This window comes from Littorina saxatilis, linkage group LG3 (assembly GCF_037325665.1).
Source record: "Littorina saxatilis isolate snail1 linkage group LG3, US_GU_Lsax_2.0, whole genome shotgun sequence".
In the NCBI taxonomy this organism is placed as follows: Eukaryota; Metazoa; Mollusca; class Gastropoda; order Littorinimorpha; family Littorinidae; genus Littorina; species Littorina saxatilis.
Genome location: NC_090247.1, coordinates 38300608 through 38325856, shown reverse-complemented (window position 1 = coordinate 38325856; position 25249 = coordinate 38300608). Strand labels below are relative to the sequence as shown.

At 45.1% G+C, this 25249-nt stretch overlaps 1 protein-coding gene across 2 annotated transcripts; it reads right to left on the bottom strand.

Annotated features, from left to right (window-relative positions):
- Nucleotides 1-3138: 3138 nt before the first annotated feature.
- LOC138962294 (sialate O-acetylesterase-like) lies at nt 3139-24683 on the bottom strand. Of its 2 annotated transcripts, XM_070334046.1 has the most exons (10): nt 24617-24683; nt 22787-22876; nt 9212-9528; nt 7896-8031; nt 7329-7500; nt 6714-6805; nt 5382-5512; nt 4804-4958; nt 3765-3963; nt 3139-3497 (listed from the first exon to the last, which is right to left on the bottom strand). In XM_070334046.1, the coding sequence occupies exons 1-10, from the start codon at nt 24678-24680 to the stop codon at nt 3252-3254; spliced, it is 1602 nt and encodes a 533-aa protein (XP_070190147.1). In that variant the 5' UTR covers nt 24681-24683; the 3' UTR covers nt 3139-3251. The 2 variants fall into 2 exon arrangements, with proteins under 2 accessions (XP_070190147.1, XP_070190148.1); XM_070334047.1 differs by lacking the exons at nt 22787-22876; nt 24617-24683 and adding an exon at nt 10738-10925.
- Between the last annotated feature and the right edge of the window lie 566 nt (nt 24684-25249).

Here is a 25249-nt window from a genome sequence, read left to right as displayed (position 1 = left end):
ACATACACATGCACATGCACACATACACACACACTCACACATACACACACACTCACACATACACACACACTCACACACACACACACACACACACGCACTCACACTTCAGACCTTTTGCTCACTGGAGTGTCAGTACATGTAATCTGCAGTCTTTGAAAATGTAAGGTCACAGTTTAGATACCGTAATGTGGATTCTGGTATAGCGCCAAGCGTTCTTTGACAAATTTAAACTCAGTGGGGTACCAAAAACGTACACCTACAGTACATGTATTCATTTAAATTTGCAGTTTGTCCTTCCCCTGACCCCCCACCCTCCACCCTGTAATGTCAGATATCGTACCTTTATTCAAAATCCTGAATTAGAAGCTGACGCAGAAAAAAAAAGTTGACCCTGAAAAAAGACAGTGATCTTGTCATATCTAAGACAGAATGTTACAGTTGCATTTCATGCAAGGAATTTAATTGCAACATTGAAGGGTGGCTTTAATGTCAAATTCTGTGATACCGTCCTTGTGATCCTCGGGTCATATGTTCAAATCCAGGCCGGGACGGATACAGGTTATGGCGGAGTCACACCAAGACAACGCACGGCCAGCGCACTGAAAATGAATCAAAAATGGAAAATAATGATCAGTGCGTGGTTGTGTGACGCGGTTTTGTAGAAGCACATTTTTGTGCATGCTCAAAAAATCCCAACGCACACAGCGAATGACAACGAATGCGTAGCGTTGGTTTAGCGCGCTCGACGAACGAGTAACGCATATTGACGCACACCCAGCGAACGACAACGCACTGGCCAAAATCGCAATTTTTCGCAATATTTTCAGTGCGCTGGCCGTGCGTCGTCTTGGTGTGACTCCACCATTACCGCTATGCGCCGCCCAGAGACTATGACACGAACACGACCTCTGTCTTTCGGCCAGAAGCGCTGGTTGCTGACTACACCTAACACGTACCTACCTAGGTATTGCGATTCTTTTTTGCTGCTGGTTTTCCATTGAGAGGAAGCTACCTACATTTTGGAGCAATGGGACGACACAATATGAAATAAAATGAAAAGAAATGAGATGAAATGGATTCTGGACGCTTTTAGATCGGTTACTGTGCCTCTCCGTTCAGCACGAACTCTAGCCTGGATATTGCTTGCAGTATTTTTTTCTATACAATTGATACGGAGCAAAAAGTTTTGTTCGGCAACAAATCCCCTGACCTTATCTTGCTATGTACGTATAAGTGCAATGTTTCTTTATTATATTGGTGCTTTAAAAGCAGACCAGTACAATCTGAACTCGCAACATATACAAGCAAAGTTCAAAAAGTAGTATATTAGTGGCCCTAGACAATGTACTTTTACTTTTACTTTTATTTATCGTGGCGTCTAGGCGTGTCCCGTACAAAGAAAGAAAAGGAACCAATAACAAATCTGTTCTTTTTTCAAGATGGCAGCAGTTTGGTCTGTTGCTTTCCCCCTCCTGCTCTGCGGGCGAGGTGAGAATAATTGGGAGACAAGAGAGCTGGATGCTAGTTAATCGACCGAAAGAATTCGCGCTGAAGCGAAGATGAAATTTCATTCTTGATCGATTGCTTCATAAAAATATATATAGCTATTCTGATGAACACGTGGGGGAATTCGGGGGCTGTGATTGGATGGTATCTCCCGATCATCAAAGCATATTGCTGCCAAAGTCGGCCATTTTCCGCAATATCCAAAAGCATATTGAGTAAAATGGCCGACGCATGGTTCCGGTTTACACATCTGTACCACGCGGCGATGTTTCTATCGAAAACAGCATACACTGACAACTTAAAAAGCTGTTTCAACAACTGTGTTGTGAAATCGAATGCACTTGGAGTCAGTTTTTCTTCCAAAGTCAGAAAGCGTGTAGCTGCCGAAGTCGGCCATTTGGCGCAATATCCAAAAGCATATTGAGTAAAATGGCCGACGCATGGTTCCGGTTTACACATCTGTACCACGTGGCGATGTTTCTATCGACAACAGCATACACTGACAACTTAAAAAGCTGGCAGTTTCAACAACTGTGTTGTGAAATCGAATGCACTTGAAGTCAGAAAGCGTGTAGCGGTGTGCATGTCTGCGCGAACACTGATGATGTGCGTAAAAAGTTCGTCTGCTATCCATAAAAACCTGAGATCAACGCATCGAGGCAAAAACTGTCATTTTGTAAGTTTGGAACAACGAATCAAGGTCATAACAGCTATATAATCGCTATTATGTTTTCAGCGTAGCAATAGGGTCCGATATTTAGACTCGAACAAGTATAATGCGACTCGTCTTCGACTCGTCGCATTATACTTGTCTCGTCTAAATATCGGACCCTATTGCTACGCTGAAAACACAATAGCTGTTAATAAGATGGAATTCTATAGTTATGTATAGCTGTTGTACAGTTAGATTTGTTGGGCTTAAATGATTGAACAGATTTACCCTCGTGTCAGTTGCGAAAATAATTCATTTCAAATAACGCGAGAAGGATTGTCTCTGTAATTCGATTCGATTCTGTGTCGAATATGAAGTATTTCATTTCAAGGTTCTTTTCTGCGGTGGTGGTGCGGCTTGAAAACGAATATGTGCATAGTGTGGGTGAATGCATGCGGTGGTGGTGCGGCTTGAACACGAATATGTACATAGTGTGGGTGAATGCATGCGGTGGTGGTGCGGCTTGAACACGAATATGTACATAGTGTGGGTGAATGCATGCGGTGGTGGTGCGGCTTGAAAACGAATATGTGCATAGTGTGGGTGAATGCGTGCGGTGGTGGTGCGGCTTGAACACGAATATGTACATAGTGTGGGTGAATGCATGCGTGTGGGTGCATGCATGCGTGAGTGTGTGTAGTGTGTGTGTGTGTGTGTGTGTGCATGTGTGTGCATGTGTGTGCGTGTGTGTGCGTGTGTGTGTGTATTGTGTGTATTGTGTGTGTGTGTGTGTATTGTGTGTGTATTGTGTGTGTGTGTGTGTGTGTGTGTGTGTGTGTGTGTGTGTGTGTGTGTGTGTGTGTGGGTGTGTGTAAGACAGAGAGAGAAAGAGACAGACCGAGAGGAAACAGATCCTGATATACAGAAAGACAGAAACAAAGCACACAATACTTGTATGAACTTTAACAATGAAAAAAAAACACGTTTTCGACACACGTTTCTTGGTAATTGTCCTTGCAACACAGAAAAACATTTTTTTTTCTCAGCCAATGACGACTAAGACAAGTGACATCTATGTAAAATGCCTCCCCTCTCAGCCAATGAGCCCTCCTCCTTCAGGCACGGTGAGGTAGAAGGTGGGCGCGGGGAGGCCGGTGATGGAGTCGTAGACAGCGCACTGCAACAGGTGACAGGGGCTGGTCCTCCACGCGTAACGCACGACCTGCACGTGCTGCGACCCACACCCGCTGCTGTCCACTGTCACGCTGGACTGGCTGTGTGCTGTGATGGGCGCGGCTACTGCGTTGTTGAACATGTTGCAGCCGCCGCTACAGCAGATCTGATGGAGAGTTTAAAGACAGCTATAATGGTCAAGGTCATCATCATCATCACCATCATCATCATCAGCAGCATCATTATCATCATCAACGTCAACATCGTCATCATCGTCTTCATCAGAATCAGCAACATCAAGAGCATCAGCAATATCATTATTCTCTGGATCATCACATCAGTCATGAAGTTTTAACCAGGAACGGCACACACCAGAACTTTAATTGTGATAAGCGCGCTATTGCTAAAACACAACATAAAAATATATACACACCTCAAAACCATGAGTGTTGCGAATGTCCAGTTGAGCAGAACCGGCGTCGAACTCAATGGTCAGGCTGTTCCCAGAGCTAGAGGTTAAGATCTTGGTAGGGAAAGGCCCCTGGAATTTGACCCCCTTGTGGCCGTACGCCACGTTCAGGGCACTCATCACTAACCGCTGGGCTACCTCCTGCTTGTAGCGAGGGTGGATGCTAAGACAGATGATAATGGACAGCTTAATACTTACGGCCCATATAGGGACAATTTACAATGATGCTTTTTCTCATAAAATACCATACTCCTATTAAGGCTTTTTTCACACTCAGGATATCCTTTAGATATTCTTTTTTAGATGATGATCTCAAAATACATCACATTGTTTCCTTTTATTCTCTTCTCAAATATATACCATATGGCCCTTCTTATTTTGTTGGTTTTCTTCAGCATATTCCAAGGTCTTTCCAAGGGTTAAAACGACAGACATCAGGGCCGGACCAAGTTCGCTTGAGGTGGGGGTTCCAACTGAAGGCAGGGGTCCAAAGTCCACATTTTTTCTTCTCTGAGAGATACATTGGATGGCCAGGGGGGGGGGGGGGGGTACGGAACCCCAGGAACCCCCCCCCCCAGATCCGGCCCTGGACATACTTAATTCCTGTGGATACTTGTAAAAAGAGATTTCGCTCATGGTCTCCATTTCCGCATTAGAAACGCAACGATACCTGACCCAAAGACGTTGTAAACATTAAAACGGTCACAAGAATAACCTAGTGTTTCTTTTCTATGGAACTTATGGATTGAAAACCACAAAGCCCCTCCTGCTTGAAAGCAGCCCCCTCCCCCTCCCCCCACCCGCTTTTTTTAAACTCAGGAAATGTCAGCAAGAAGTGAGAAAAAAACCCAACTCAACCAACAACAACAAACAAACACGGTATTGTTTTTGTGTGGAGTATCTACTCTCACACAGGTGAATAGAGGAATTTAGGGAATTTAGGTACCATAGCTCGACACGGCTACGCCTGTTAAACATGTATACTTTTCTTCTACATTCTCACGCGCCATGGGGAGACGTGAAGTCGGGGAGATCCATGGCCACTGCCATGAAGACGTTGTGCTGGTCGCTGTTGGGGCTGTAGCCGTGGTTGGCTGTCTGGGACCAGCGCAGTGCCGGGAAGCCTCCCACGTAGCCCTTATCATCAATGGCTCCCAGCTGTAAAATGATCGGTTGCAACATCTTGCAGTGAAATGCAAAGGGAGGTTTTTTTTCACAAAGACTTGTGACGTTAAGATCAAGTAGTGGTTATCAAGCTGCGGAAAAAACAAAACTAAATTCTTAAAAAGCGAACAAACAGGAAAGAGGGATGCACAAAGACCGAAAGTAAAATGAAAGTAAAAAACAAACAAAAACAAAAATAAAGAAAGAAAGAAACAAACAAAGAAACAAACAAATCGATTCATCTAGTCAAGAGCCATTTATTTATCACAGTCTATATGACACAAGCATGCCAACAGGCCCAACGGACTGTAAGTAAGTTATAACACAAAGATCTGTGTAGCCCTTTTTTCAGCAGGATTTGATAGACGCTGCAGTTCCAAAGCAAAAGAACGGAGACACGCAACAGATGGCTCCTACCTGAACATAACCAAAGGGGAAATCAGCTCGTGTTTGTCCCATGGATTCCCTGTTGAACTGAGCTCTCCACTCCCTGATCATGGCTTTCTGCTGGCAGTTATACTCTGTTGTGTGGTCCGCGTTGGTTTCACCTGGCTCCGCACAAGAGAAAATTTTGATTAACTTTTTAAAGATATGATACACTATCCTGGCAAATCCACTCTTCATTGTCGTAGGTGTTCTTTTAACCTGGTACATCAAAAGGGAAAACGATGTAAAAGTTTGTTTTTTTATTTACACACCGGAACTTTTTTCAACGATGTGACCTTTCTGTTAAATATGCTGGAAACGATCTTTGGGTTGTAAAACTAATTTAAACCAATTTCTAACTTTGAAATATATAATCTTGAAAATGATGGTCTCTTTAATTTACCCCGACTATGATGGCCGTGTTCGCAAATCTAAGCGTTTTCTTTTGACGAAATACTGCTGCAGGGCGTCGAAGTATAAAGTGCAAAAACATGCATATTTTCCGTGAGTTGTTGCAGTATGAGTGTTTTTTCATTGTTTGCTCATTCGCTTGTTTGTGTACCTTTTTTTTTTGTGTGTGTGTGTGTGTGTGTATAATTGTTGCTGTTTAATTCGCCCTGCCATTGTTATTTTGTTTTTAAATCTATCTTCGTTTGTATATCTTTGATTAGGTTTGGTAATTTTGTGAACCCAAATTATTTTTCTTGAATTGCTTTAAAACTTTTGACTGATAAAGGTTGTTGCCATATAATGTGCTAGATGTGTTCTGTTGAAGGTGGAGTTTTGTCGTCTTCTTATCGATTAACAAACCTCAGTGACCTACTTTTAATCCACAGGCATTATCATACGGAGAACCGGCACGGTTGGCCTAGTGGTAAGGCGTCCGCCCAGTGAGCGGGAGGTCGTGGGTTCGAACCCCGGCCGGGTCATACCTAAGACTTTAAAATTGGCAATCTAGTGGCTGCTCCGCCTGGCGTCTGGCATTATGGGGTTAGTGCTAGGACTGGTTGGTCCGGTGTCAGAATAATGTGACTGGGTGAGACATGAAGCCTGTGCTGCGACTTCTGTCTTGTGTGTGGCGCACGTTATATGTCAAAGCAGCACCGCCCTGATATGGCCCTTCGTGGTCGGCTGGGCGTTAAACAAACAAACAAATCATACGGAGCTCACTTTCAGCAGACGATGTTCGGAAATATTCACTCTTTCACAACACATAAAAACCCGACAGAGTTACTTTCGGAATTTGTCTTTTGAGGAGCCCAAACCTAGGGTGTAGGCTGCAATGGTTTGCATGGTTTTAAAAATGAACACATGATGTCTTACCCTGATACCAGACGGCTCCATATATGGTCATGGCACGAAGCGCATATATCTTGGCGTTCCACAGAATTTGAGGTGCATGAGGGCAGCAATCTCTGCAAGACAAAAAGAAACTTTCTACGAGAAAATAACACATGTTCAAACTGGGGATGTCTCTTTTAGTGTTTTTGTCCTTAGAAATTACACCACTGAAATATAATATGTCTCAATCTGAAAGATGTCCTTCTGTTTTAGTCTGAAGAATAATCTCTACTATAGTAGGAGGGGTTCCTAGTCAGAATTTCACATCACAGCTGAATGGTAAGACAAAATGAGCACCAATCTAAGAGATGTCCGTTCAGAGGAAAATGTTTTAGACTAGGGATGTCCACTTTTCTGAGGTGTCCGCTTGTTAGAGATGGCACATTACATTGATATGAAGAGACATTGCCACAAACGCGAAACCGTGTGTGACGACAGGACATGAGCAAATGATTTCAAGAGGGAACCACGCTTCGTTGGATGTGCCAGCGCAGTAAGAGGTCAGGTAGAAACGACGCTAAGCGTCTTAACCCATGTGAAACGGTAAAATGTAAAATGATCGAAAATGAAAATGTTTCAAATACATAGTTTACGAACGGTTCGGTGCCGTGAGTAACGACCGGACAGGAGCGGATGGCTTCAGGAGGCGACCAGGCTTCGATGGGTGTGCCACCCCAGTAAGAACCGATCAGTCCTATCGGGTAGTTCAGGTGAGATTGCAGGTACTCCGCGTACAGGTAACACACTGCTGAGAATTCTTTCAGTGTGGCTGCAAAAGAGGAAGAGTGTAAAGGAGACATATATCCTGTTTTGTATTCTTTTGTTCTGCCGTCGAAGTCCTTTTTCCTCCATCCTCCGACTATCCACCCCCTCTCCACTAACGTCTCCTTTCCTACTGTACCTCTTCTCTACTTCCTCCTTCTCGTCTTCCTCCAACACCTCCTTTTTTTCGTTATTTTCCTTCACCCCGTCTTCCTCCTCCTCGACTTTTTCACTACTTCTCCCCCCCCCCTTTCATTTTCTGATTCATTCTTATTAGTTTTCTCCTCTCGTTCTTCTCTTCGTCTTTCTCGTTCTTCTCTTCGTCTTTCTCTCTTTCTTTTATTCTTTTCCATCTCCACCCTTTCCAACAAAATCAAGTGATAAAACTGATCTTAGACTGACCTTCAGTGGGTACTGTCCACGGTTGTCCAATCTGAAGATCCTCGACGGGTGTGTTCGACTTGGCCCACTGAGTTTTCATGTAGCGAATCGTCTTCAACGTCACGCCCTTTTGAATCTCTGTGCTGGTATTCATCACCTGAAAGAAAACAGTAGACAGTCCTGAAAGACAACCATACCTGGATCTCTATGCTGGAACTGATCTCATATAAGAGGCATGTATAGCGAGTCAAGTTGAAACTCTGTGTGTGCAAATTCAAGTTCAAGTAGTAAACCATCTTGAGACTCTGCATACAAGATGACATCGCGTACAGGGATGACATTCTGCGTCCCATAGCCATACCAGTCCTTCAGGCCATCGGACCAGGTGCCACACTGCAAGACGACAACGCGCCTGCGCATAGAGCAGCAGCAGCAAGTTATCAGGATGGACTGGCACTCCCGTTCGCCCAATCTGAACCCAATCGAGCACCTTTGGGATGTCCTGGGGCGACTGATTCGAGCGAATCCTCCTCCTCCACCAAACCTCAACGTCCTGTTCCACACTCTGCAGCAGGAGTGGCAGGCGATCTCTCAGAACACTCTTCAGACATTGGTCAGGTCCATGCATCAGCGTTGCCTCGACTGCATCAATGCCAATGGAGGTCACACTCGTTATTGACTCTTGTAATTCCAAATGCTCTCTGTTCTGAATTTTGAAAATGGGGGTATGTCCATTCAAATGAAATTTTCTCGATGAATAATTCGTGTTGGTTAATGAAATTGTAACCGATCGAACAACAAGTGAATAAATTAAACTTCTGATATATGTTTTCTGTTGTTTGTCTTAATTGCTTTGAATGGTGAATGACCAACTGAGTGGCCCTTGAATTCTTTTGAGTAGTGTACGTGTACACATTCTATAAAGCAAGGACAAAGACGAAGACATTCACACTCTTACTCATTGCAGAGATTGAAAATAACGGTATACTTCCTTCTTAGTCCCGTGGAAACGACTTCACGTACTGAAACAAGAACGAATAGTGTGACGATGAACCTGACACGGGGCGTAATCGGGATAATGCAACGAACAACATTTTAAACAAAACAATACGTGTGATACGTGGAAATGTGATACTATTTATTTGCATGTATGATACAGGTACAAATGTGATAATTGTAGGCTTATACTAGTGATTACTGTGTGTGATACATGAAATGTGATATGAATGCTGTTTTTATATGTTATACTCTTACTTTCTCCCAAGCGCAAGACAAATTCTTCTCTGAAAATTGAAGCCAATAAAATTTGAGTTGAGTTGAGTTGAGTTGAACAATACCTTTTTCATCTCAAACTCCATGTTGCTCTGCCCAGAGCACAACCACACATCCCCGAACAAAACATCATGCAGCGTCACGTGACCGTCACGGGACTTGACGTCAACGGTGAAAGGACCCGGATTTGTAATGGCGGGCAACTTGAGTTTCCATTTTCCGTTCTGAACTTTGGAAGTTGCAGCTGACCCCTGACCTATGACCTGAGCGGTGACGGTGTCGCCCTCTGTGTCTGCATTGCCCCACAGGACGGCTTGCTGCGGTCCTCGCTGTAGAACCATGTGGTCACTGTAGTAGCTGGCCAGCTTGAGGGCGCCATGAGCTGGAGACATAGTTATTGAGTCTGAGTCTGAAGCAGAAGAGTGAGCTCAGAGTGATTCCCATGTGTGTTTGTGTGTGTGCATTTCTCTCTGTTTCTGTGTCTGTCTGTTTGACCATGTCCCTGTTTCTGTATTGATGTTTTTATGACTGTGCGTCTCTCACGATATGTTATGTTATGTTAAAATGTTTCGTGAACATCGAGTAAGATTAAAAACAAGATTAATCGATACGCTTATATGCTTTCATTAACAATTGTGAAGGTATTTTGCTTCAGTCAATATCCTTTTTGTGTAACTGACCGGCCTTGTAATCTGAATGGAGAATCTAGTTCGGATGTGGAGCGCACTTATCTAATTGCTTGTACATGTATACTATATACGTAATTTTAAAATAATTCTTGATGTGTTTTTTCTCTTGTAGTTGAACATTATAAAGACGATAGGTTAACAAGAAAAAAGCATGCATACTTGTTGAAATATATTACAATCGTTAGGAAGTATTGTTTCTTGCACTAACTTGTCTTTCTTTGTCTGTCTGTCTGTCTGTATGTCTGCCTGTTTGTTGGACGGTGTCAGTCTTTCTCTCTCTTCGTCTCTCTCTCCCCCTATCTCTATGTCTGTTTGTGTCTCTATCTGCCTGTGTTTGTCTGTTTGGGTCCGTCTGTCTTCTCTGGGTCGGAGCTTACTTCTTTAAAAAAAAAGTACAAACTTGTCGTGAAATGTATTTGGTTCGTTGGTTGGTTGTGTGCTTGTTTGCTTGATTCATGCGTTTGCGTTTTCTTCTAATTTGCTGAGAGAGCCTCACGTCGTTATATTAAAAAGCAATGATCCAGAATATAAGTTTGTTTTTTTACCAACAAATCAAAAGAATAAGATGAATTAGATAAGACACGAATTTGAGAAAATCGTGTGAATCAAATAAAAAATGTAAGCGCGGAGCAAACCTGAAATAAAATTCTGATCCGTCGCAATGTTTGTAAAAATGAAATCATGAAACAATCCAACGATCGTTTTGGCAACATGAAGGATCAATGTAATTAACAGAATATTTCGAGAGTGAAAAGAGGGAGCAGAGATGGACCAGTTGCTATATTGAAAGACTTTCTGCAGACCGACCTCAATGGCGGGCTCTGGTGGCAGCCTCATCCACAGCCCCGTGTATTGCGAAGACGAATACATTAAGCAAGTAAGGTAAGAATACTGTTGCTTACCGTGCCCAAAGATTATTCCCACACATGCCAGGAACACCAAGGCCGCCATTTTTAGATGTTTAGCAACACTTTTCCGCCGAATGAAATGATGTTCGTCAGTCGTCTGGTTCTCCAACCAACCCTCGTTTTGGTCACATTAGGATTTTGAGTTTCAGAATGATCAGCAAGTATATGTCTGCCGTTTTAAGTACCTCGACCGGCTTCTTTTTGTCCCAGATATACCCAGTACAGTGGAACCCTCCTTTGAAAACCTCGAAAAATCTGAGAAAAAAAAGCTTTCAAAGGAGGGAGTGTTAAAATGGAAGTATATTTTCGGAGGTTGTAATCAGAACATTTGAAAAAGCTAGGTCTGAAAAAGAGAGGAACTCTTAATTCGGGCGGTCCTTAAAACGGGGATTCGCTGTACGCCGGAGAATACCGACAGTACAAATGTTGGATCCTGTAACCAAGGTCATCCTGTTCTATTGTCTTATCAGATATTTTTTTGCGATAAGAATTCGGTAGCTGTTTGCATGGTCAGCTACTTTTGCCCAAGTTGCTGTGTTTCAAAATGTTGAAAGAAATTTAAACACACACACAGACACACACACACACACACACACACACACACCCACACACACACCCACACACACACATGCCCACCCACGCACGCAATCATGTACACACACACACACACACACACACACACACACACAAACACACACACACACACACACAAACACACACAAACAGACGTACAGACACACACACACACATGCACAAACACACACACACACACAGACACACACACACACACACACACACACACACACATGTACGCACACACACGCACCTCGATACCTTTTGCTTACTGGAGTAGAGGAGAGCCTTTGAAATTTTAAGGTCACAGTTTAGCTACCGTGTTAATAAGCGTCCTATGACAAATTTAAACTCATTGAAGTACCCAAAATGTACAGGTACATCTATCCACTTGAATTGAAAGTGTGTCCCTCCCCTGTAATGTCAGATATCGTACTTTTATTCCAAAGCCTGAATAAGAAGCTTGCATCTTATGAAAGGAGCTTTATGGCAAAATTGAAAGGGCTGCTTAAATATAATATTACGTGTAGCAAAGTGCACTTCGCTACCCTAAACACTCTAATCATCGCATAGCGAAACAGCCTTGTGTACAGTACAAACGGGATAACCCACCCCATAGCAGACGATACGATGCTGCGCGCGCACCATTGCCGGCGCAAATTCTAATAAAATACCTTTCTTTATATATCTACCTAACTTCTATCTTTCAAAATCCCTTTTATCTTTGATACGATCCTAATTATATATAGGTTTGCATAGAAGTCACTGATTAGGCTGGATGGCTGCATATTATTGTGTTATTTACGATAATGCTTCGAACTGACCAAAGCGTCACTCTGACCTTGACCGGTTTTCATGTATCGTCGAGAGAAATTGATTCTCACAAACTCATCTTTGTCTTTTCAATCATTGTTTTGTCATTTTTGTATCACTATTACATATCCCGTACCTATGTTGCATATGATTTTAGTTTGTTTATAAGGATTTGGTTGTAATGAGTGATGCTTGGTTCCTCTGCAAAGATTGCTAATTTATGCAGACAGGTACTCGCGCAGGAATTTAGCCGATTCCATTTACTTTCGGACTTTACCGCTTCGTACTAAGTCAATGTATAATTTTCCCCCAAGTAACGCATATCATGATGTTTGTCTAGGGTTCTTCTTTTTATCTGTATGATTTATGAATTTGTCCATTATTCCAGTTTAGAGAGTTTTGTAATTTTCCGCACTGAAGTTGGTTCAGTGCCTTCACTAGGACCATTGTTTTTGCATCGTACTAAATAAATATAAGTTTTTACGAAATGTGATCTATTGCAATGGAAAGCTAAAGGTCGTAGCTTTAATTTGATGTATTGTTTGTTATGATTGGTTATGTATTTGTTTAAATAACGTAGGGTAAAGCAAGTGTAAGAAACACAGATTCCGTGTTTCTGGCCGTATTCAGTCCGATTTTCATCGCCGCCGGACGGTGCTTTCTGTGCAGTCCGCGCCGGGGCTATAAGTATAGGCCGGACACCGGCATGAGTATGCATTCGCTTCTAGCAGCTGAACACGACACTACACTTGCTTTGCTGTCTACGGGTTTCGCCTTCGGCCTCTACGTTTCCTTGCATTGTTTTCTTGAATAAAAAGTTGAAACAAGACGCTTGGACTTGGGCTTCTCGTGTATCTACTACTACTACCCTTCCACTCCTCCACTACATTTGGCGCTGCGAGCAGGGTACAGAAGCATCAACTGAAAGAAGACAGTACAGGCAAACATGGCGGACGAGGCAAACACCCCCAACCTGCGGCTCTGCAAGCTGAGGCGTTTCACCGGCGAGGGCGACTGCGCCGAGACTTTCATCCAGGAGGCCAAGCTGATCCTGCAGCTACAGACGGTCCCTGCACTTGCTGCAGCGGCATGGATCCTTGGAGCGCTGGACGGAAGGGCTCGACAGGAGATCATCAGGCGACCAGCAGCAGAGGTCAACACTCCGGCCAAAATTTACGCCATCTTGGAGCAGACATGGGGCGACCAGCGAGATAGTGTCGCACTGGCTGCCGCCTTCCACAGGCGACAACAGGGTCTCGGCGAGTCCGTTAGCGAGTATGCCAGCCACCTACGCGCTGTGTGGGCCAAGACCAATGCTGCCGAGGCCAACACACTGAACGACAACACGTTGCGCAAGACCTTCGCCACAGGACTCCACCCACAATCCCTGAAGCGTGACATGTGCCGCTTCCTGCGAGAAAAGCCGGCCGCCACCTTCGACGAGGTCACCAGCGAGGCCATGCGATGGATGCGGGAAGATAGCCCTGCTGAAGCAACAGCTGAACAAGTCTTCGCTGCACCGGACCCCTCCATCGCAAGGCTTGAAGCACGCATCGCTGCCCTCACCACGGAGACAGAGTCCCTCAAGCTACAACTGGCGTCACAACCACCACCAGCTGCACCGACGTACCACCATCACCAACAGCAGAACCATCAACCCCAATGCAACTGGTGTGGCAGAGTCGGCCACCGGGAATCCGACTGCTTCCAGAAACAGCGATACCACAACAAACAGCGGCATCGGCCCCGACCTCAGCAACAACAGCACCAGCAGCAGTCATACCAGCAGCAGGGAAACTTCTAACCCCCGCTGTCACAAAACATTCAGCGGGGGGTAGGAAGAAGAAGACATCACTCACCGGCCAGTGTCCAACTGCCGATATCTCAATCAACGGACGCCCGGCCGAAGCTCTACTCGACACAGGCAGTGAGGTGACGACCGTCACCGACACATGGGTGGCCCAGCATCTCGCCCACTGCGACATCAGTGCCTGCCACGTCACCCTTCGAGCTGTCAACGGCGCTGAAGTTCCCTACTCCGGGGTCATCGTCCTCGACATCTCCATCCTGGGCCACCTCTGCAAGGATGTTCCAGTCCTTGTCGTCAAGGAGCCTACCGAGCCGTTCATGCAGAACCGCAAGAAGCGACTGCCGGTCTTGGTGGGCATGAACGTCCTTTCAACTTGTCTGCCCCAGATGTCCAACCTCCCTCCTTCCCTGCAAGCTGCTGTCCGGGAAGTTCGACTAGATCGCAACTCAACACGTGGTCTAGCTCGGACTTCCACTCCCTGCTCAATCCCTGCCTACTCCATGGCCACAATCCGGGTTACCAGCAACCAGAGGTACACTCGGCAATTGTTGGCTTCCCCACTTTCCCATCCCCTGCCTGGCGGTCTGCTGACTGTCCCCACCTTGGTCGCTGGGGACCCCTCCTGCCGGTTCATCAGGATCGCAAACCTCTCTCCTGAGGACAAGACGCTGCCTGCCAGAACGCCGATCGCCACACTGCACGCCACCGACACAGTCGAGAGCCAGTCCGACGTCACCTACAGCGCTACAGTCAACGAGCTAGTCATCTCCACGCAGCGCCTGTCTTCAGGAGACACGAAAACACCGGCACCAGCTCCATTCCATCTGCCAGACTTCGATGGAACCAGCAGCCAGAAGCAACGCCTCGAAGAGCTGCTGAGCAAACGAGCTGACGCGTTCCAGACCACTCCAGCAGACTTGGGCTACTGCAACGCCGTCCACCACAAATTGAGGACGACAGACTCCAAACCTGTCGCCCAGCCTTACCGCCGCATTCCCCCAAACAATCTCAAGGAGGTGCAAGAGCATCTGAAGGAGCTGCTCGACCGCAATATCATCACAGAGAGCCATAGCCCTTACGCTGCCCCAATTGTCATCGTCAGGAAGAAGGACGGCTCCATCCGCCTCTGCGTCGACTACCGCCGGCTCAATTCCAAGACAGTCGGCGACGCCTACCCGCTACCAAGAATCCAGGAGTCCTTCGACGCACTGGTGGGGTCTCAATACTTCTCGACCCTCGACCTGGCCAGCGGCTACCACCAGATTGCGATGGACCCGGCGGACCAGCACAAGACGGCGTTTGTCACCCCCATGGGCCTCTACGAATACACACGCATGCCCATGGGACTCATCTCTGCCCCAGCCACGTTCCAGCGTCTTATGCAGACCACGATGTCAGAGTTCTTGTTCCAGTTCTTGCTCGTCTACCTGGACGACCTCCTCGTCTACTCAGAGACCTTTGACGAGCACCTGGAACACCTCGACCGCCTGCTGGAACGTCTCATCAAGACCGGCCTCAAGATCCGACCAGACAAGTGTCAGTTCCTTCGCCGCCAGGTCACCTATTTGGGCCACACAATTTCGGCAGAGGGCATCAGCTGTGAAGCCGGCAAGGTCGACGCCGTGGTCAACTGGCCTACGCCCACGACCACAACTGAAGTCCGCAGCTTCCTCGGGTTTGCAAGCTATTACCGGCGCTTCATTGCCAAGTTTTCGAAGCTCGCGGGTCCTCTGCACGACCTAGTGGCAGAGGCCGAAAAAGGCACCAAGAAGAAGAAGAAAACAGACCTGAGGCACCTATGGCAAGACACGCATCAAGCCACTTTCGACGCCATGAAGCGAGCCCTGACCCCGGCCCCAGTCCTTGCCTACGCTGACTTCAAGCAGCCTTTCATCCTGGAGACAGACGCCAGCCACGATGGACTTAGCGCCATCCTCTCCCAGGAACAGGAAGGACGACGCAGAGTCATCGCCTACGCGAGTCGACGATTGCGGCCGACGGAGAAAAACCAGGCTGCATACAGCAGCATGAAGCTGGAATTCCTGGCGATAAAATGGGCAATCTCCGAAAAATTCAGACACTACCTGCTGGGGGCAACATTCACCGTCCTCACGGACAACAATCCATTGGTCCACTACAAAACGGCCCCCCTCGGAGCTCTGGAACAGCGCTTGGCAGCCTAACTGGCTCAGTTCAATTTTACGATCAAATACCAGCCAGGGAAAACAAACCCCGCTGACGCCCTCTCCAGGATGCCCCCGTCTTTTCCCTCTCCCACAACGTCCACCTCCCTCCCCCCTGAATTGGCAGCAGCGCAACAAATCTGCTGCGAGCGACAGGCTGCCGCCATCCCAGACGTCGCTCCCGCCTTCCATCATCCAGACACAAAAGCAGAGCCTGAGACAATCTTCCCTCGGCTGTCGTCCACAGAACTACAACGGCTTCAGAGGGAGGACACCACCATCGGGCCTGTTTTAACGACCTGGCCCACCAAACCTGCCACAGGCCAAGACCGTCAGCTGCGCAGTCTTGTACAACAGCACGACCGTCTCTATCTGAGAGATGGCGTCCTCTATAGAAAGGTAACTGACTCCATCCACGGGCCCCAGTTCCAGCTCGTCTTGCCGTCAACGCTCCGTCCAGATGTCCTAGCCATGCTACACGACAACATGGGTCATCAGGGCTACGACAGAACCATGCAACTTCTTCGGTCCCGGGTCTACTGGCCAGCAATGTACAGCCAGGTGAAGCAGTACCTCGACAACTGTCAGCGCTGCTGTATGGGTCGTCTCCCCTCGACGACCCACACCACTTCTACGCCTCTGCTGGCCAGCCGCCCTCTTCAGGTCCTCGCTGTGGACTTCACCAAGCTAGAAATTGCCAGCGACAACCGCGAGAACGTCCTCGTCCTCACTGATGTCTTCAGCAAGTTCACACAGGCGATTCCCACCAGGAATCAAGAAGCTGCGACGGTGGCGAAAGTCCTGGTCAACAACTGGTTCCAGCGCTTCGGGGTTCCGGAGCGAATCCACAGTGACCAGGGCAGAGACTTTGAATCCAAACTCATAAAGGAACTCTGCGCCATGTACGGCATCAAAAAGAGTCGCACCACACCGTATCATCCGCAGGGCAACGGCCAGTGCGAACGGTTTAACAGGTCAATGCATAACCTGTTACGCTCCCTGCACCACGAGCAGAAGACCAGGTGGCCCCTTCATCTCCCGGAGCTGGTCCAGGCCTACAACAACACACCCCATGCGTCCACGGGCTTCGCACCACACTTCCTGCTCTTCGGGCAACAACCCAGGCTGCCCGTTGACGACATGTTGGGCTTCCCAGCCCCAGCAGCCAGCGGCACCATCGACTGGGTGCGGCAACATCGCCTGCGTCTGACAGAGGCTCATCAGAAGGCCTTTGACCACCTTCAACAGGCGGTGGTCAAGAGGACAGCGCTCACTGACAGACGCGCTGCAGACCACGGCCTCAACGTTGGTGACCACGTCTACCTGCGGAACCGGGTCCTGGGGCGCAACAAAATCCAGGACTATTGGAAGCCAGACATCTACAGGGTGACCTGCCGCGTCGCTGAACATCAGCACGTCTACCTCGTCGCGCCTTTAGCTGGTGGCGCGGAGCGAGCGGTCAATAGAAAGGACTTGCTGCCAGCCTCCGAGACTCTTGACAATCAAGACGAAGATACACCGTCTTCGGCTACCTCAGTGCCGAGTGAAACAGACTCTGAGAGTGACAGTGATGACGAACTCTGGATCACACTTCCAAGGCCCAGACCTGCGGCTCTTGCGGGTCCGGCTGTGGTTGCTGTGCCTCCTCCTGCACCTGTTGCTCAACCGGTACCAGCACCTCGCCGGTCACAACGAATTGCTTGCATGCAAGGTAACAATTAACTTGATTTTATTTTTTGAATGATCGTTTACTCGGTAGGCTGAATTTGACTGATTCAGCTAAAGAACAATTCTACTAGTACTAGCATTCAACTGGGCTAAATAATGTTTTGCACATAAAACTCGCGAGTGTATCGTAACCCATGTGTATTGTTGCGATTTTTTCCCCGTTTTCATCACCTATTATTTCTGGAGATCAGTAAGGTCTGAATAGTAGTCGGTTAAAAGTCCAAAGTTAAGCCCTCAGTGCCATTGGCCCGTAAAGCTACCTATTTACGATTTAGGCGCAGAAACCCCTACAATTGATGAACGGGAATTATGGTTGACACATATATATTGGGTAATGAACGTATCTAACTCATGACGTGGTGATATAGTAAGATGCCTTTACTGTAAAGCCGTGAGCGAGAGTTTTTGTGAGTGTTGACCTTGAAAGAGAAATCCTATATTATCAACTAAACGGGTTGGTGGGGATGAAGGTTGCATTTTTGTATGGTAGTGTTGACATTGTGTTACTTTTTCTCGGTGGAGAAAATTTGATACATGTAGCAATGTTTTCCCATGAAATTCCTGATTGTTTGCACTTTTATGTTTTTGACGCAGTACTTTGATCATATGTGAGACACTTTGAAAAATGCAGGCCTCAATTTTGATTTAGCAAAGCTGGTACTGATCACGAGAACATGTTTTTGTAACTGTAGATTTTCTCAGTGACATATGTGAAAGTCATAGGCAAAGTTTTCGCAATTTTTCTCTTTTTGGATAATCTAAGATGGTTTGATAAATTCAGCCCTTAGGCTTTCCTGTTTTTCTTAAAATCAGCGCGGCCGCTGATATGTAAAAGAGTTGGGGGGGATGTAGCAAAGTGCACTTCGCTACCCTAAACACTCTAATCATCGCATAGCGAAACAGCCTTGTGTACAGTACAAACGGGATAACCCACCCCATAGCAGACGATACGATGCTGCGCGCGCACCATTGCCGGCGCAAATTCTAATAAAATACCTTTCTTTATATATCTACCTAACTTCTATCTTTCAAAATCCCTTTTATCTTTGATACGATCCTAATTATATATAGGTTTGCATAGAAGTCACTGATTAGGCTGGATGGCTGCATATTATTGTGTTATTTACGATAATGCTTCGAACTGACCAAAGCGTCACTCTGACCTTGACCGGTTTTCATGTATCGTCGAGAGAAATTGATTCTCACAAACTCATCTTTGTCTTTTCAATCATTGTTTTGTCATTTTTGTATCACTATTACATATCCCGTACCTATGTTGCATATGATTTTAGTTTGTTTATAAGGATTTGGTTGTAATGAGTGATGCTTGGTTCCTCTGCAAAGATTGCTAATTTATGCAGACAGGTACTCGCGCAGGAATTTAGCCGATTCCATTTACTTTCGGACTTTACCGCTTCGTACTAAGTCAATGTATAATTTTCCCCCAAGTAACGCATATCATGATGTTTGTCTAGGGTTCTTCTTTTTATCTGTATGATTTATGAATTTGTCCATTATTCCAGTTTAGAGAGTTTTGTAATTTTCCGCACTGAAGTTGGTTCAGTGCCTTCACTAGGACCATTGTTTTTGCATCGTACTAAATAAATATAAGTTTTTACGAAATGTGATCTATTGCAATGGAAAGCTAAAGGTCGTAGCTTTAATTTGATGTATTGTTTGTTATGATTGGTTATGTATTTGTTTAAATAACGTAGGGTAAAGCAAGTGTAAGAAACACAGATTTCGTGTTTCTGGCCGTATTCAGTCCGATTTTCATCGCCGCCGGACGGTGCTTTCTGTGCAGTCCGCGCCGGGGCTATAAGTATAGGCCGGACACCGGCATGAGCATGCATTCGCTCCTAGCAGCTGAACACGACACTACACTTGCTTTGCTGTCTACGGGTTTCGCCTTCGGCCTCTACGTTTCCTTGCATTGTTTTCTTGAATAAAAAGTTGAAACAAGACGCTTGGACTTGGGCTTCTCGTGTCTACAACTACTACCCTTCCACTCCTCCACTACATAGGCATTTTGCGAAGGACCGCATTTTATTGTTCCAACAACACTATAATAAATTTTTCTTTAATCAAATTTTCAAAAAATATAGAAACAGAGGGAACAAACAGAAAACACACATTTAAATCCGTGTAAAGAATAATCTAAAAATACTACAAATCGCACAGTACACAGGATGGTGTGTGTGTGTTAGTGACTTTAAGTCTCCGTGTGTGTGAATGAGTGTATGTGCGCCTTGAGTCGCCTGTTGGTGAGATACGTGCGCGTTACAAATATTCGTATTAAGTTATTATTAGTAGGGGAAAGTCGCTAAACTTGGAACAGTTAAGGAAAAACAGCCGTACCAGACAAAAAAAATGGATATTGCAAAGCGTTCTTTATATTGTCACATACTAGACTCTATCAGTAAATAAACGAACCACATAAAATAAAATAAAAGTCACGCAACTCATCAGACTGATCATAATAAAAATGTCTGCATTTGTTCCAGGTTGGACGCATGGGTTTGTAAAGTGGAACACTGTGTTGTTAAACTCGGAACACATACAAACACACCCTGACTCTCTTTCTTGCTCTGTCTGTGTCTCACACACACACATATACACCCACACACTTTCATTCACACACAAACAAGCACACATTGCCACACACACAAGATAAATAAATACGTCATAACATTTTGATTAAGCCATTTTATGTAAATGTCTTTTTTTCAACATCATATTTTGATTTTTACCAAGGAAATAACAAATCGGATAACAATTTAAGCCTTAAATGTAAAACAAAAAGATAAATAAGGGCTAGGTCTAAAAAGGACTGAAAAACAAAACCGATTTTGCAGACAATGTCCTTTGTCTTCTACTGTCAGCGCAGTCATCGTGTGATTACTGCGTGCACTTCTGGCACTATAACATATCCTCAGGGAAGTTGGTGCCACACATGAAGCAGTACCACGAAATTTCGCAGCTTCATCTGTACCCCTCTCTGTTGACAAATAGATATAAAAGGGCTACCTGCCCAATTGACTAAATGTAAAAATCATTACGCATAAAGTCTCTAAGCAAATAACTAAGAACAGATTAAAGAACTGATTTTGCAGACACACACAAATGGCTAAGTACATATTTCGAAGTCCTTTTGTCCGCTGCTGTCAGCGCAGTCCTCGTGTGCCCACTGTGTGCACCTCTGGCATTGTATCGTGTTCTCAGGGAGTTGGTGCCACACATGAAGCAGTACCAAGTGCTTTCCCCCGGGATAGAACGCATCGTCGAGAACCTTCTCCTTTTTTCCCTCTGATCAGAAGATATTCCCCTCTTGTTTCTCTGAGCAGAAGATTTTGTAGCTTCATTCTTTCCTCTTTTCTGTTGACCTGCACGCCTTTTTGCAAGTGAAATCTCCAGCTTTTGCTTGTAAGGAGAAGATTGTTTTTTTCGTGATGATCTCTTCGATGAGCTTGTGGTTGTGCGTTGCAGGACAACAGCAGCAGGTAAGCTTACATTTGCTGCTGACACCAAGCAATCATAATGACCAGAATATCCATGTACAGTGTACAACACAACGATGGGGGTGACGTTGGCAAATTTATTTCAGCTTCAAGAATGCTATTGATTAGTTCTTGTTCTATCTATGGTGTTAACGTAGAAGGTCTTCCTGTGAACTTTACTTCTTCTTTTGCAAATTTGTTTGTTTCCTTCTAAATGACTTTTAAAGACACAGTGCAGCTCACAGCCTTCGTTTTGCGTTTTTGTTGCAGCTGAGTGCATTTACAGTTCAAAAATCCTCCTATGGTAATAAAACAAACCCAAAACTACCCAACGACGACATCTGTGAAGCTCGACAGTTTCTTGTTCACGCGAGTGCATAAATTAACCTAGTTATTACGTGGTGTTTGGTCGGAGTTCGATTCAACTGAGTGATTCCGGCCTCCATTTTGTTTTACACAAACTCATGATGACGTCTGACATAGTTTGCTAGTGACGTGTATTTTTGTGCATGGTGTGGTGATCTACCTGATCTAAATTTAGATCCATAAATAGGCCAAGACCAGCCGGGTCCGAGTACGAAATTAATTCGTTAAAAAAATCGCAGTTCTTGACTCTTTGGGTGCAAGTCAATGAAACTTGGTAGTTCTTCTAATGAATAGCTGCCTGAGGTATGACTAAAAGCCCCAGGGGCTCCGTGCACCTGGATTTAACAAGTCCAGTACCTTCAAGAGTTGTGACAGTAACACCATATGCTCTTGATGCGCAACGCAAACCCATATCTCCGTTTTTCACTGCCGAGAAAGCGCAGCCCATTTCTTTTGGTAACCAACTCCGTTCGGGTCTCATAATAATGTCAAACAAATCATTCAATCATTCAATAAAACTTATAGAAAGGAAAAACACAACAAAACCGAAAAGAGAATTGAATACGTGAATAAAACAGCAGTGTTCTGTTTATTGTTTGATGAGGGTAAGATGGAACAGAATGCGGCAAAGCTGGAACACTGTTCCATGTTTGCCTCTCTTATGCAGTGTTCCATCATTGCCGCATGGCACCTGCATGGATTTCGCGTTTTTCTGTTGGATACACGTGACGTTTCAAATCTGTTTTTCCGTTTAAGTTATTGCAAATCTATGAAGGTTTATCACAGCAATCAACATTTTACGTGAACGTATATAGATAAAAGAGTAATAATACGAATTGTAGACGGTAGAAATAAGAAGAAGAAGGAAGAAAAGTTTAAAAAACGTACTATATTGTTTGCTTTCCGCGATAGTCATTTTTCTTGCTGGAATAATATCAAGGAATGTCACTAGACATTTCTGCAAAACAATTGTTCATGAATTGTTCCCCGTTGATCGTATATTGAGGTGTTCCAAGTTGGCCGACTGTTCCGAGATTGGCGACTTTCCCTTACTGATAATTAAAAATACCTGCCTTTTGCCGTTGCCATATTAACAGCGCAGCTGACAGCCAGAACCACGAGGACACACAGGTAATACTTCATCCTGACAGCTGCTGTACTTTCTGGATGACACAATGTGAAAACAGATGTTTTACAATCGTCAAATAACCGTGGTTTCATTATATTTTTTAAAAGAGACTCAAATGAGCTACAATCCTTGTTGAAAAGTTGAAGACCTTTTTTTTCATCCTCATTGGCGCATTGACAGACGACAAATCTGACATTGCGCAAATTAAACCGTGTATGTCTAACATGTTTTATAAAATTAGATTTTAAAGTAATGTATGAAACAGAGGATACTAGACAACTTGAAAAAAACCGCAACAAATTAATTTTATTTTTCTAGTTGGATATTTCGAGTTTTTTGAATGTACAGACGCCAGTACCCACATTTTTGGAAATTCAATTCAAAACCTGAGGACAACAACAACAACAACAACAACAAACAAACAACAACAACAACAACAACAACAACAACAACAACAACAACAACAACAACAATGAAAACGTTTTAACAATGCATTAACTTAGAAACAATTATGTGCACTCAAACGGCTATAAACAAAGGATTGAAATAGGCTAAGAAAACAGATACACTGCGAAATGAAAATTGGAAATAACAACTCCTTATCTAAAGAAAGAGGGAGGGAAGGAGGGAGAGAGAGAGAGAAAGAGAGAGAGCGAGAGAGAGAGAGCGAGAGCGAGAAAGAGAGAAAGAGAGAGAGAGAGAAAGAGAGAGAGAAAGTTAGAGAGAGATTGAGAGAGAGAGAGACTGAGAGAGAGAGAGAGAGAGAGAGAGAGAGAGAGAGGGGGGGGGGAGAGAGAGAGAGAGAGTCCCACAACAATTTTTGGCTCACGTAAGTGTAGCCTATGCGATGCTAAACTTTGTTTGTCTGTGCGTGTGTATGTGTCTGTGTGTGTGTGTGTGTGTGTGTGTGTGTGTGTGTGTGTGTGTATGTGTGTGATAGAAACTTTAACATTTGACTAAACACCGAAATACTAATTTTACCTGGTTATTATCCAAGCAACAGCTTCAAAATATTGAAGCAATGATCAACATTTCGTCGGCACGTATGTAGTTAAAGTGTGTATCCAAAGAAAACGGGTGGGGGGGGGGGGGGTTTGGGGGGGGGGGGGGTAAAAACAGGTGACTGGTTTCAGTGTGTCGTGTGTGGTATGTAGACCAGGTCAGGGGTCAAGGTTAGGTCAGATCGCGTGAAGGATTGTGGTATAGATACAGTTATCACCGAGCTGCAGTTCGCCGATTCGGAGAAGACGATTTCACATTGTTCGGTTTCGTAGCTCCAGAAAAATAGATAAAGAAGATACAAAAGGAGATTTCCTACAGGTTAATCTGCACAGCATTTTTCCAGTGTCTGCGCGAGGAAGCGCTGTCGAAATCTGCACAGCGTGTTTCCAGTGTCTGCGCGAGGAAGCGCTGTCGAAAGCGCAGTGTCGATCTGGCCATCTGGCAGTCGTGTCCCCGTAAGTAGGCTATAGACAGACAGATCTAGATCTAGTGTCTCGCACTCTTGCACCGTGTCACCTAGCTTACTGTGTGCGTGTGTGTGTGTGTGTATGTGTGACGGAGTGATTGAGTTTGTGTTACTGGTTGTCTATTTCTTACGTGAGCCTTGAAGGCTTCGCCTCTTGTTGATTTTTGCTTTTGCAAAAGAATAGAAAATATAGAGAGAAGAAGGGAGAGGGAGAGAGGCCTACAGCAGGTTTTTTTGTTTTTGCTTTTGCAAAAGACGTGAAAGTATATCAAATTTTTAAACAAAACGGTAAATGACAAGATTTACCTCTCAAACAAAGATGGTTACTGCTTTGCCCGTAAGTGTATGCGCGTTCCACAGAATACGACATCACTCAGTGCAAATAGGAGTTTTTATAGCAAAAAATTCAGGATGTACAACCAAATTAATGCAAAACAGAACGATCTGATAACGGGATAAATGATTGTACATGGCTGTGCTTGTTGACCCGTTTTGTTAGTGATATATTAGATCCGTCGATTGCCGTAGAAATTAACCAGGAGGAAAATATATTGTGGTGCCCGGTTTGTGACTGTGCTCATTTGAACCACCAATCAGCGATTATCGCTGCATCACCAAAGCAGGTCAACGACCAACACACACGCACACGCATGTGGGCGCACACGTACGCACGCACGCATACACATACACATACACCACACACACACGGCACGCACGCACGAACACACACACACAGACACACAGACACTCACACACACACACACACACACACACACACACACACACACACACAAGCACGCACGCACGCACGCTCGCTAGCTCGCACGCACGCACGCACACACACACACACACACCCCCCTCCCTCTTTGTGTGTGACTCGTGTACAAAGAGACAAATAATGGTAGATTGATATTCTACTGTACAGCATCCGGGATATGA

What these genes read in the sequence shown, in the direction of transcription:
- LOC138962294 (XM_070334046.1), bottom strand. Translation starts at nt 24,680, where the DNA reads ATGTCGTATTCTGTGGAACGCGCATACACTTACGGGCAAAGCAGTAAC. An exon ending in GTTACTCACGGCACCGAACC is followed by an intron (nt 6,806 to 7,328) that starts GTTCGTAAACTA and finishes TTTGTCTTGCAG; the next exon opens with AGATTGCTGCCCTCATGCAC. An exon ending in TGGAGCCGTCTGGTATCAGG is followed by an intron (nt 5,513 to 6,713) that starts GTAAGACATCAT and finishes GTGCGGAGCCAG; the next exon opens with GTGAAACCAACGCGGACCAC.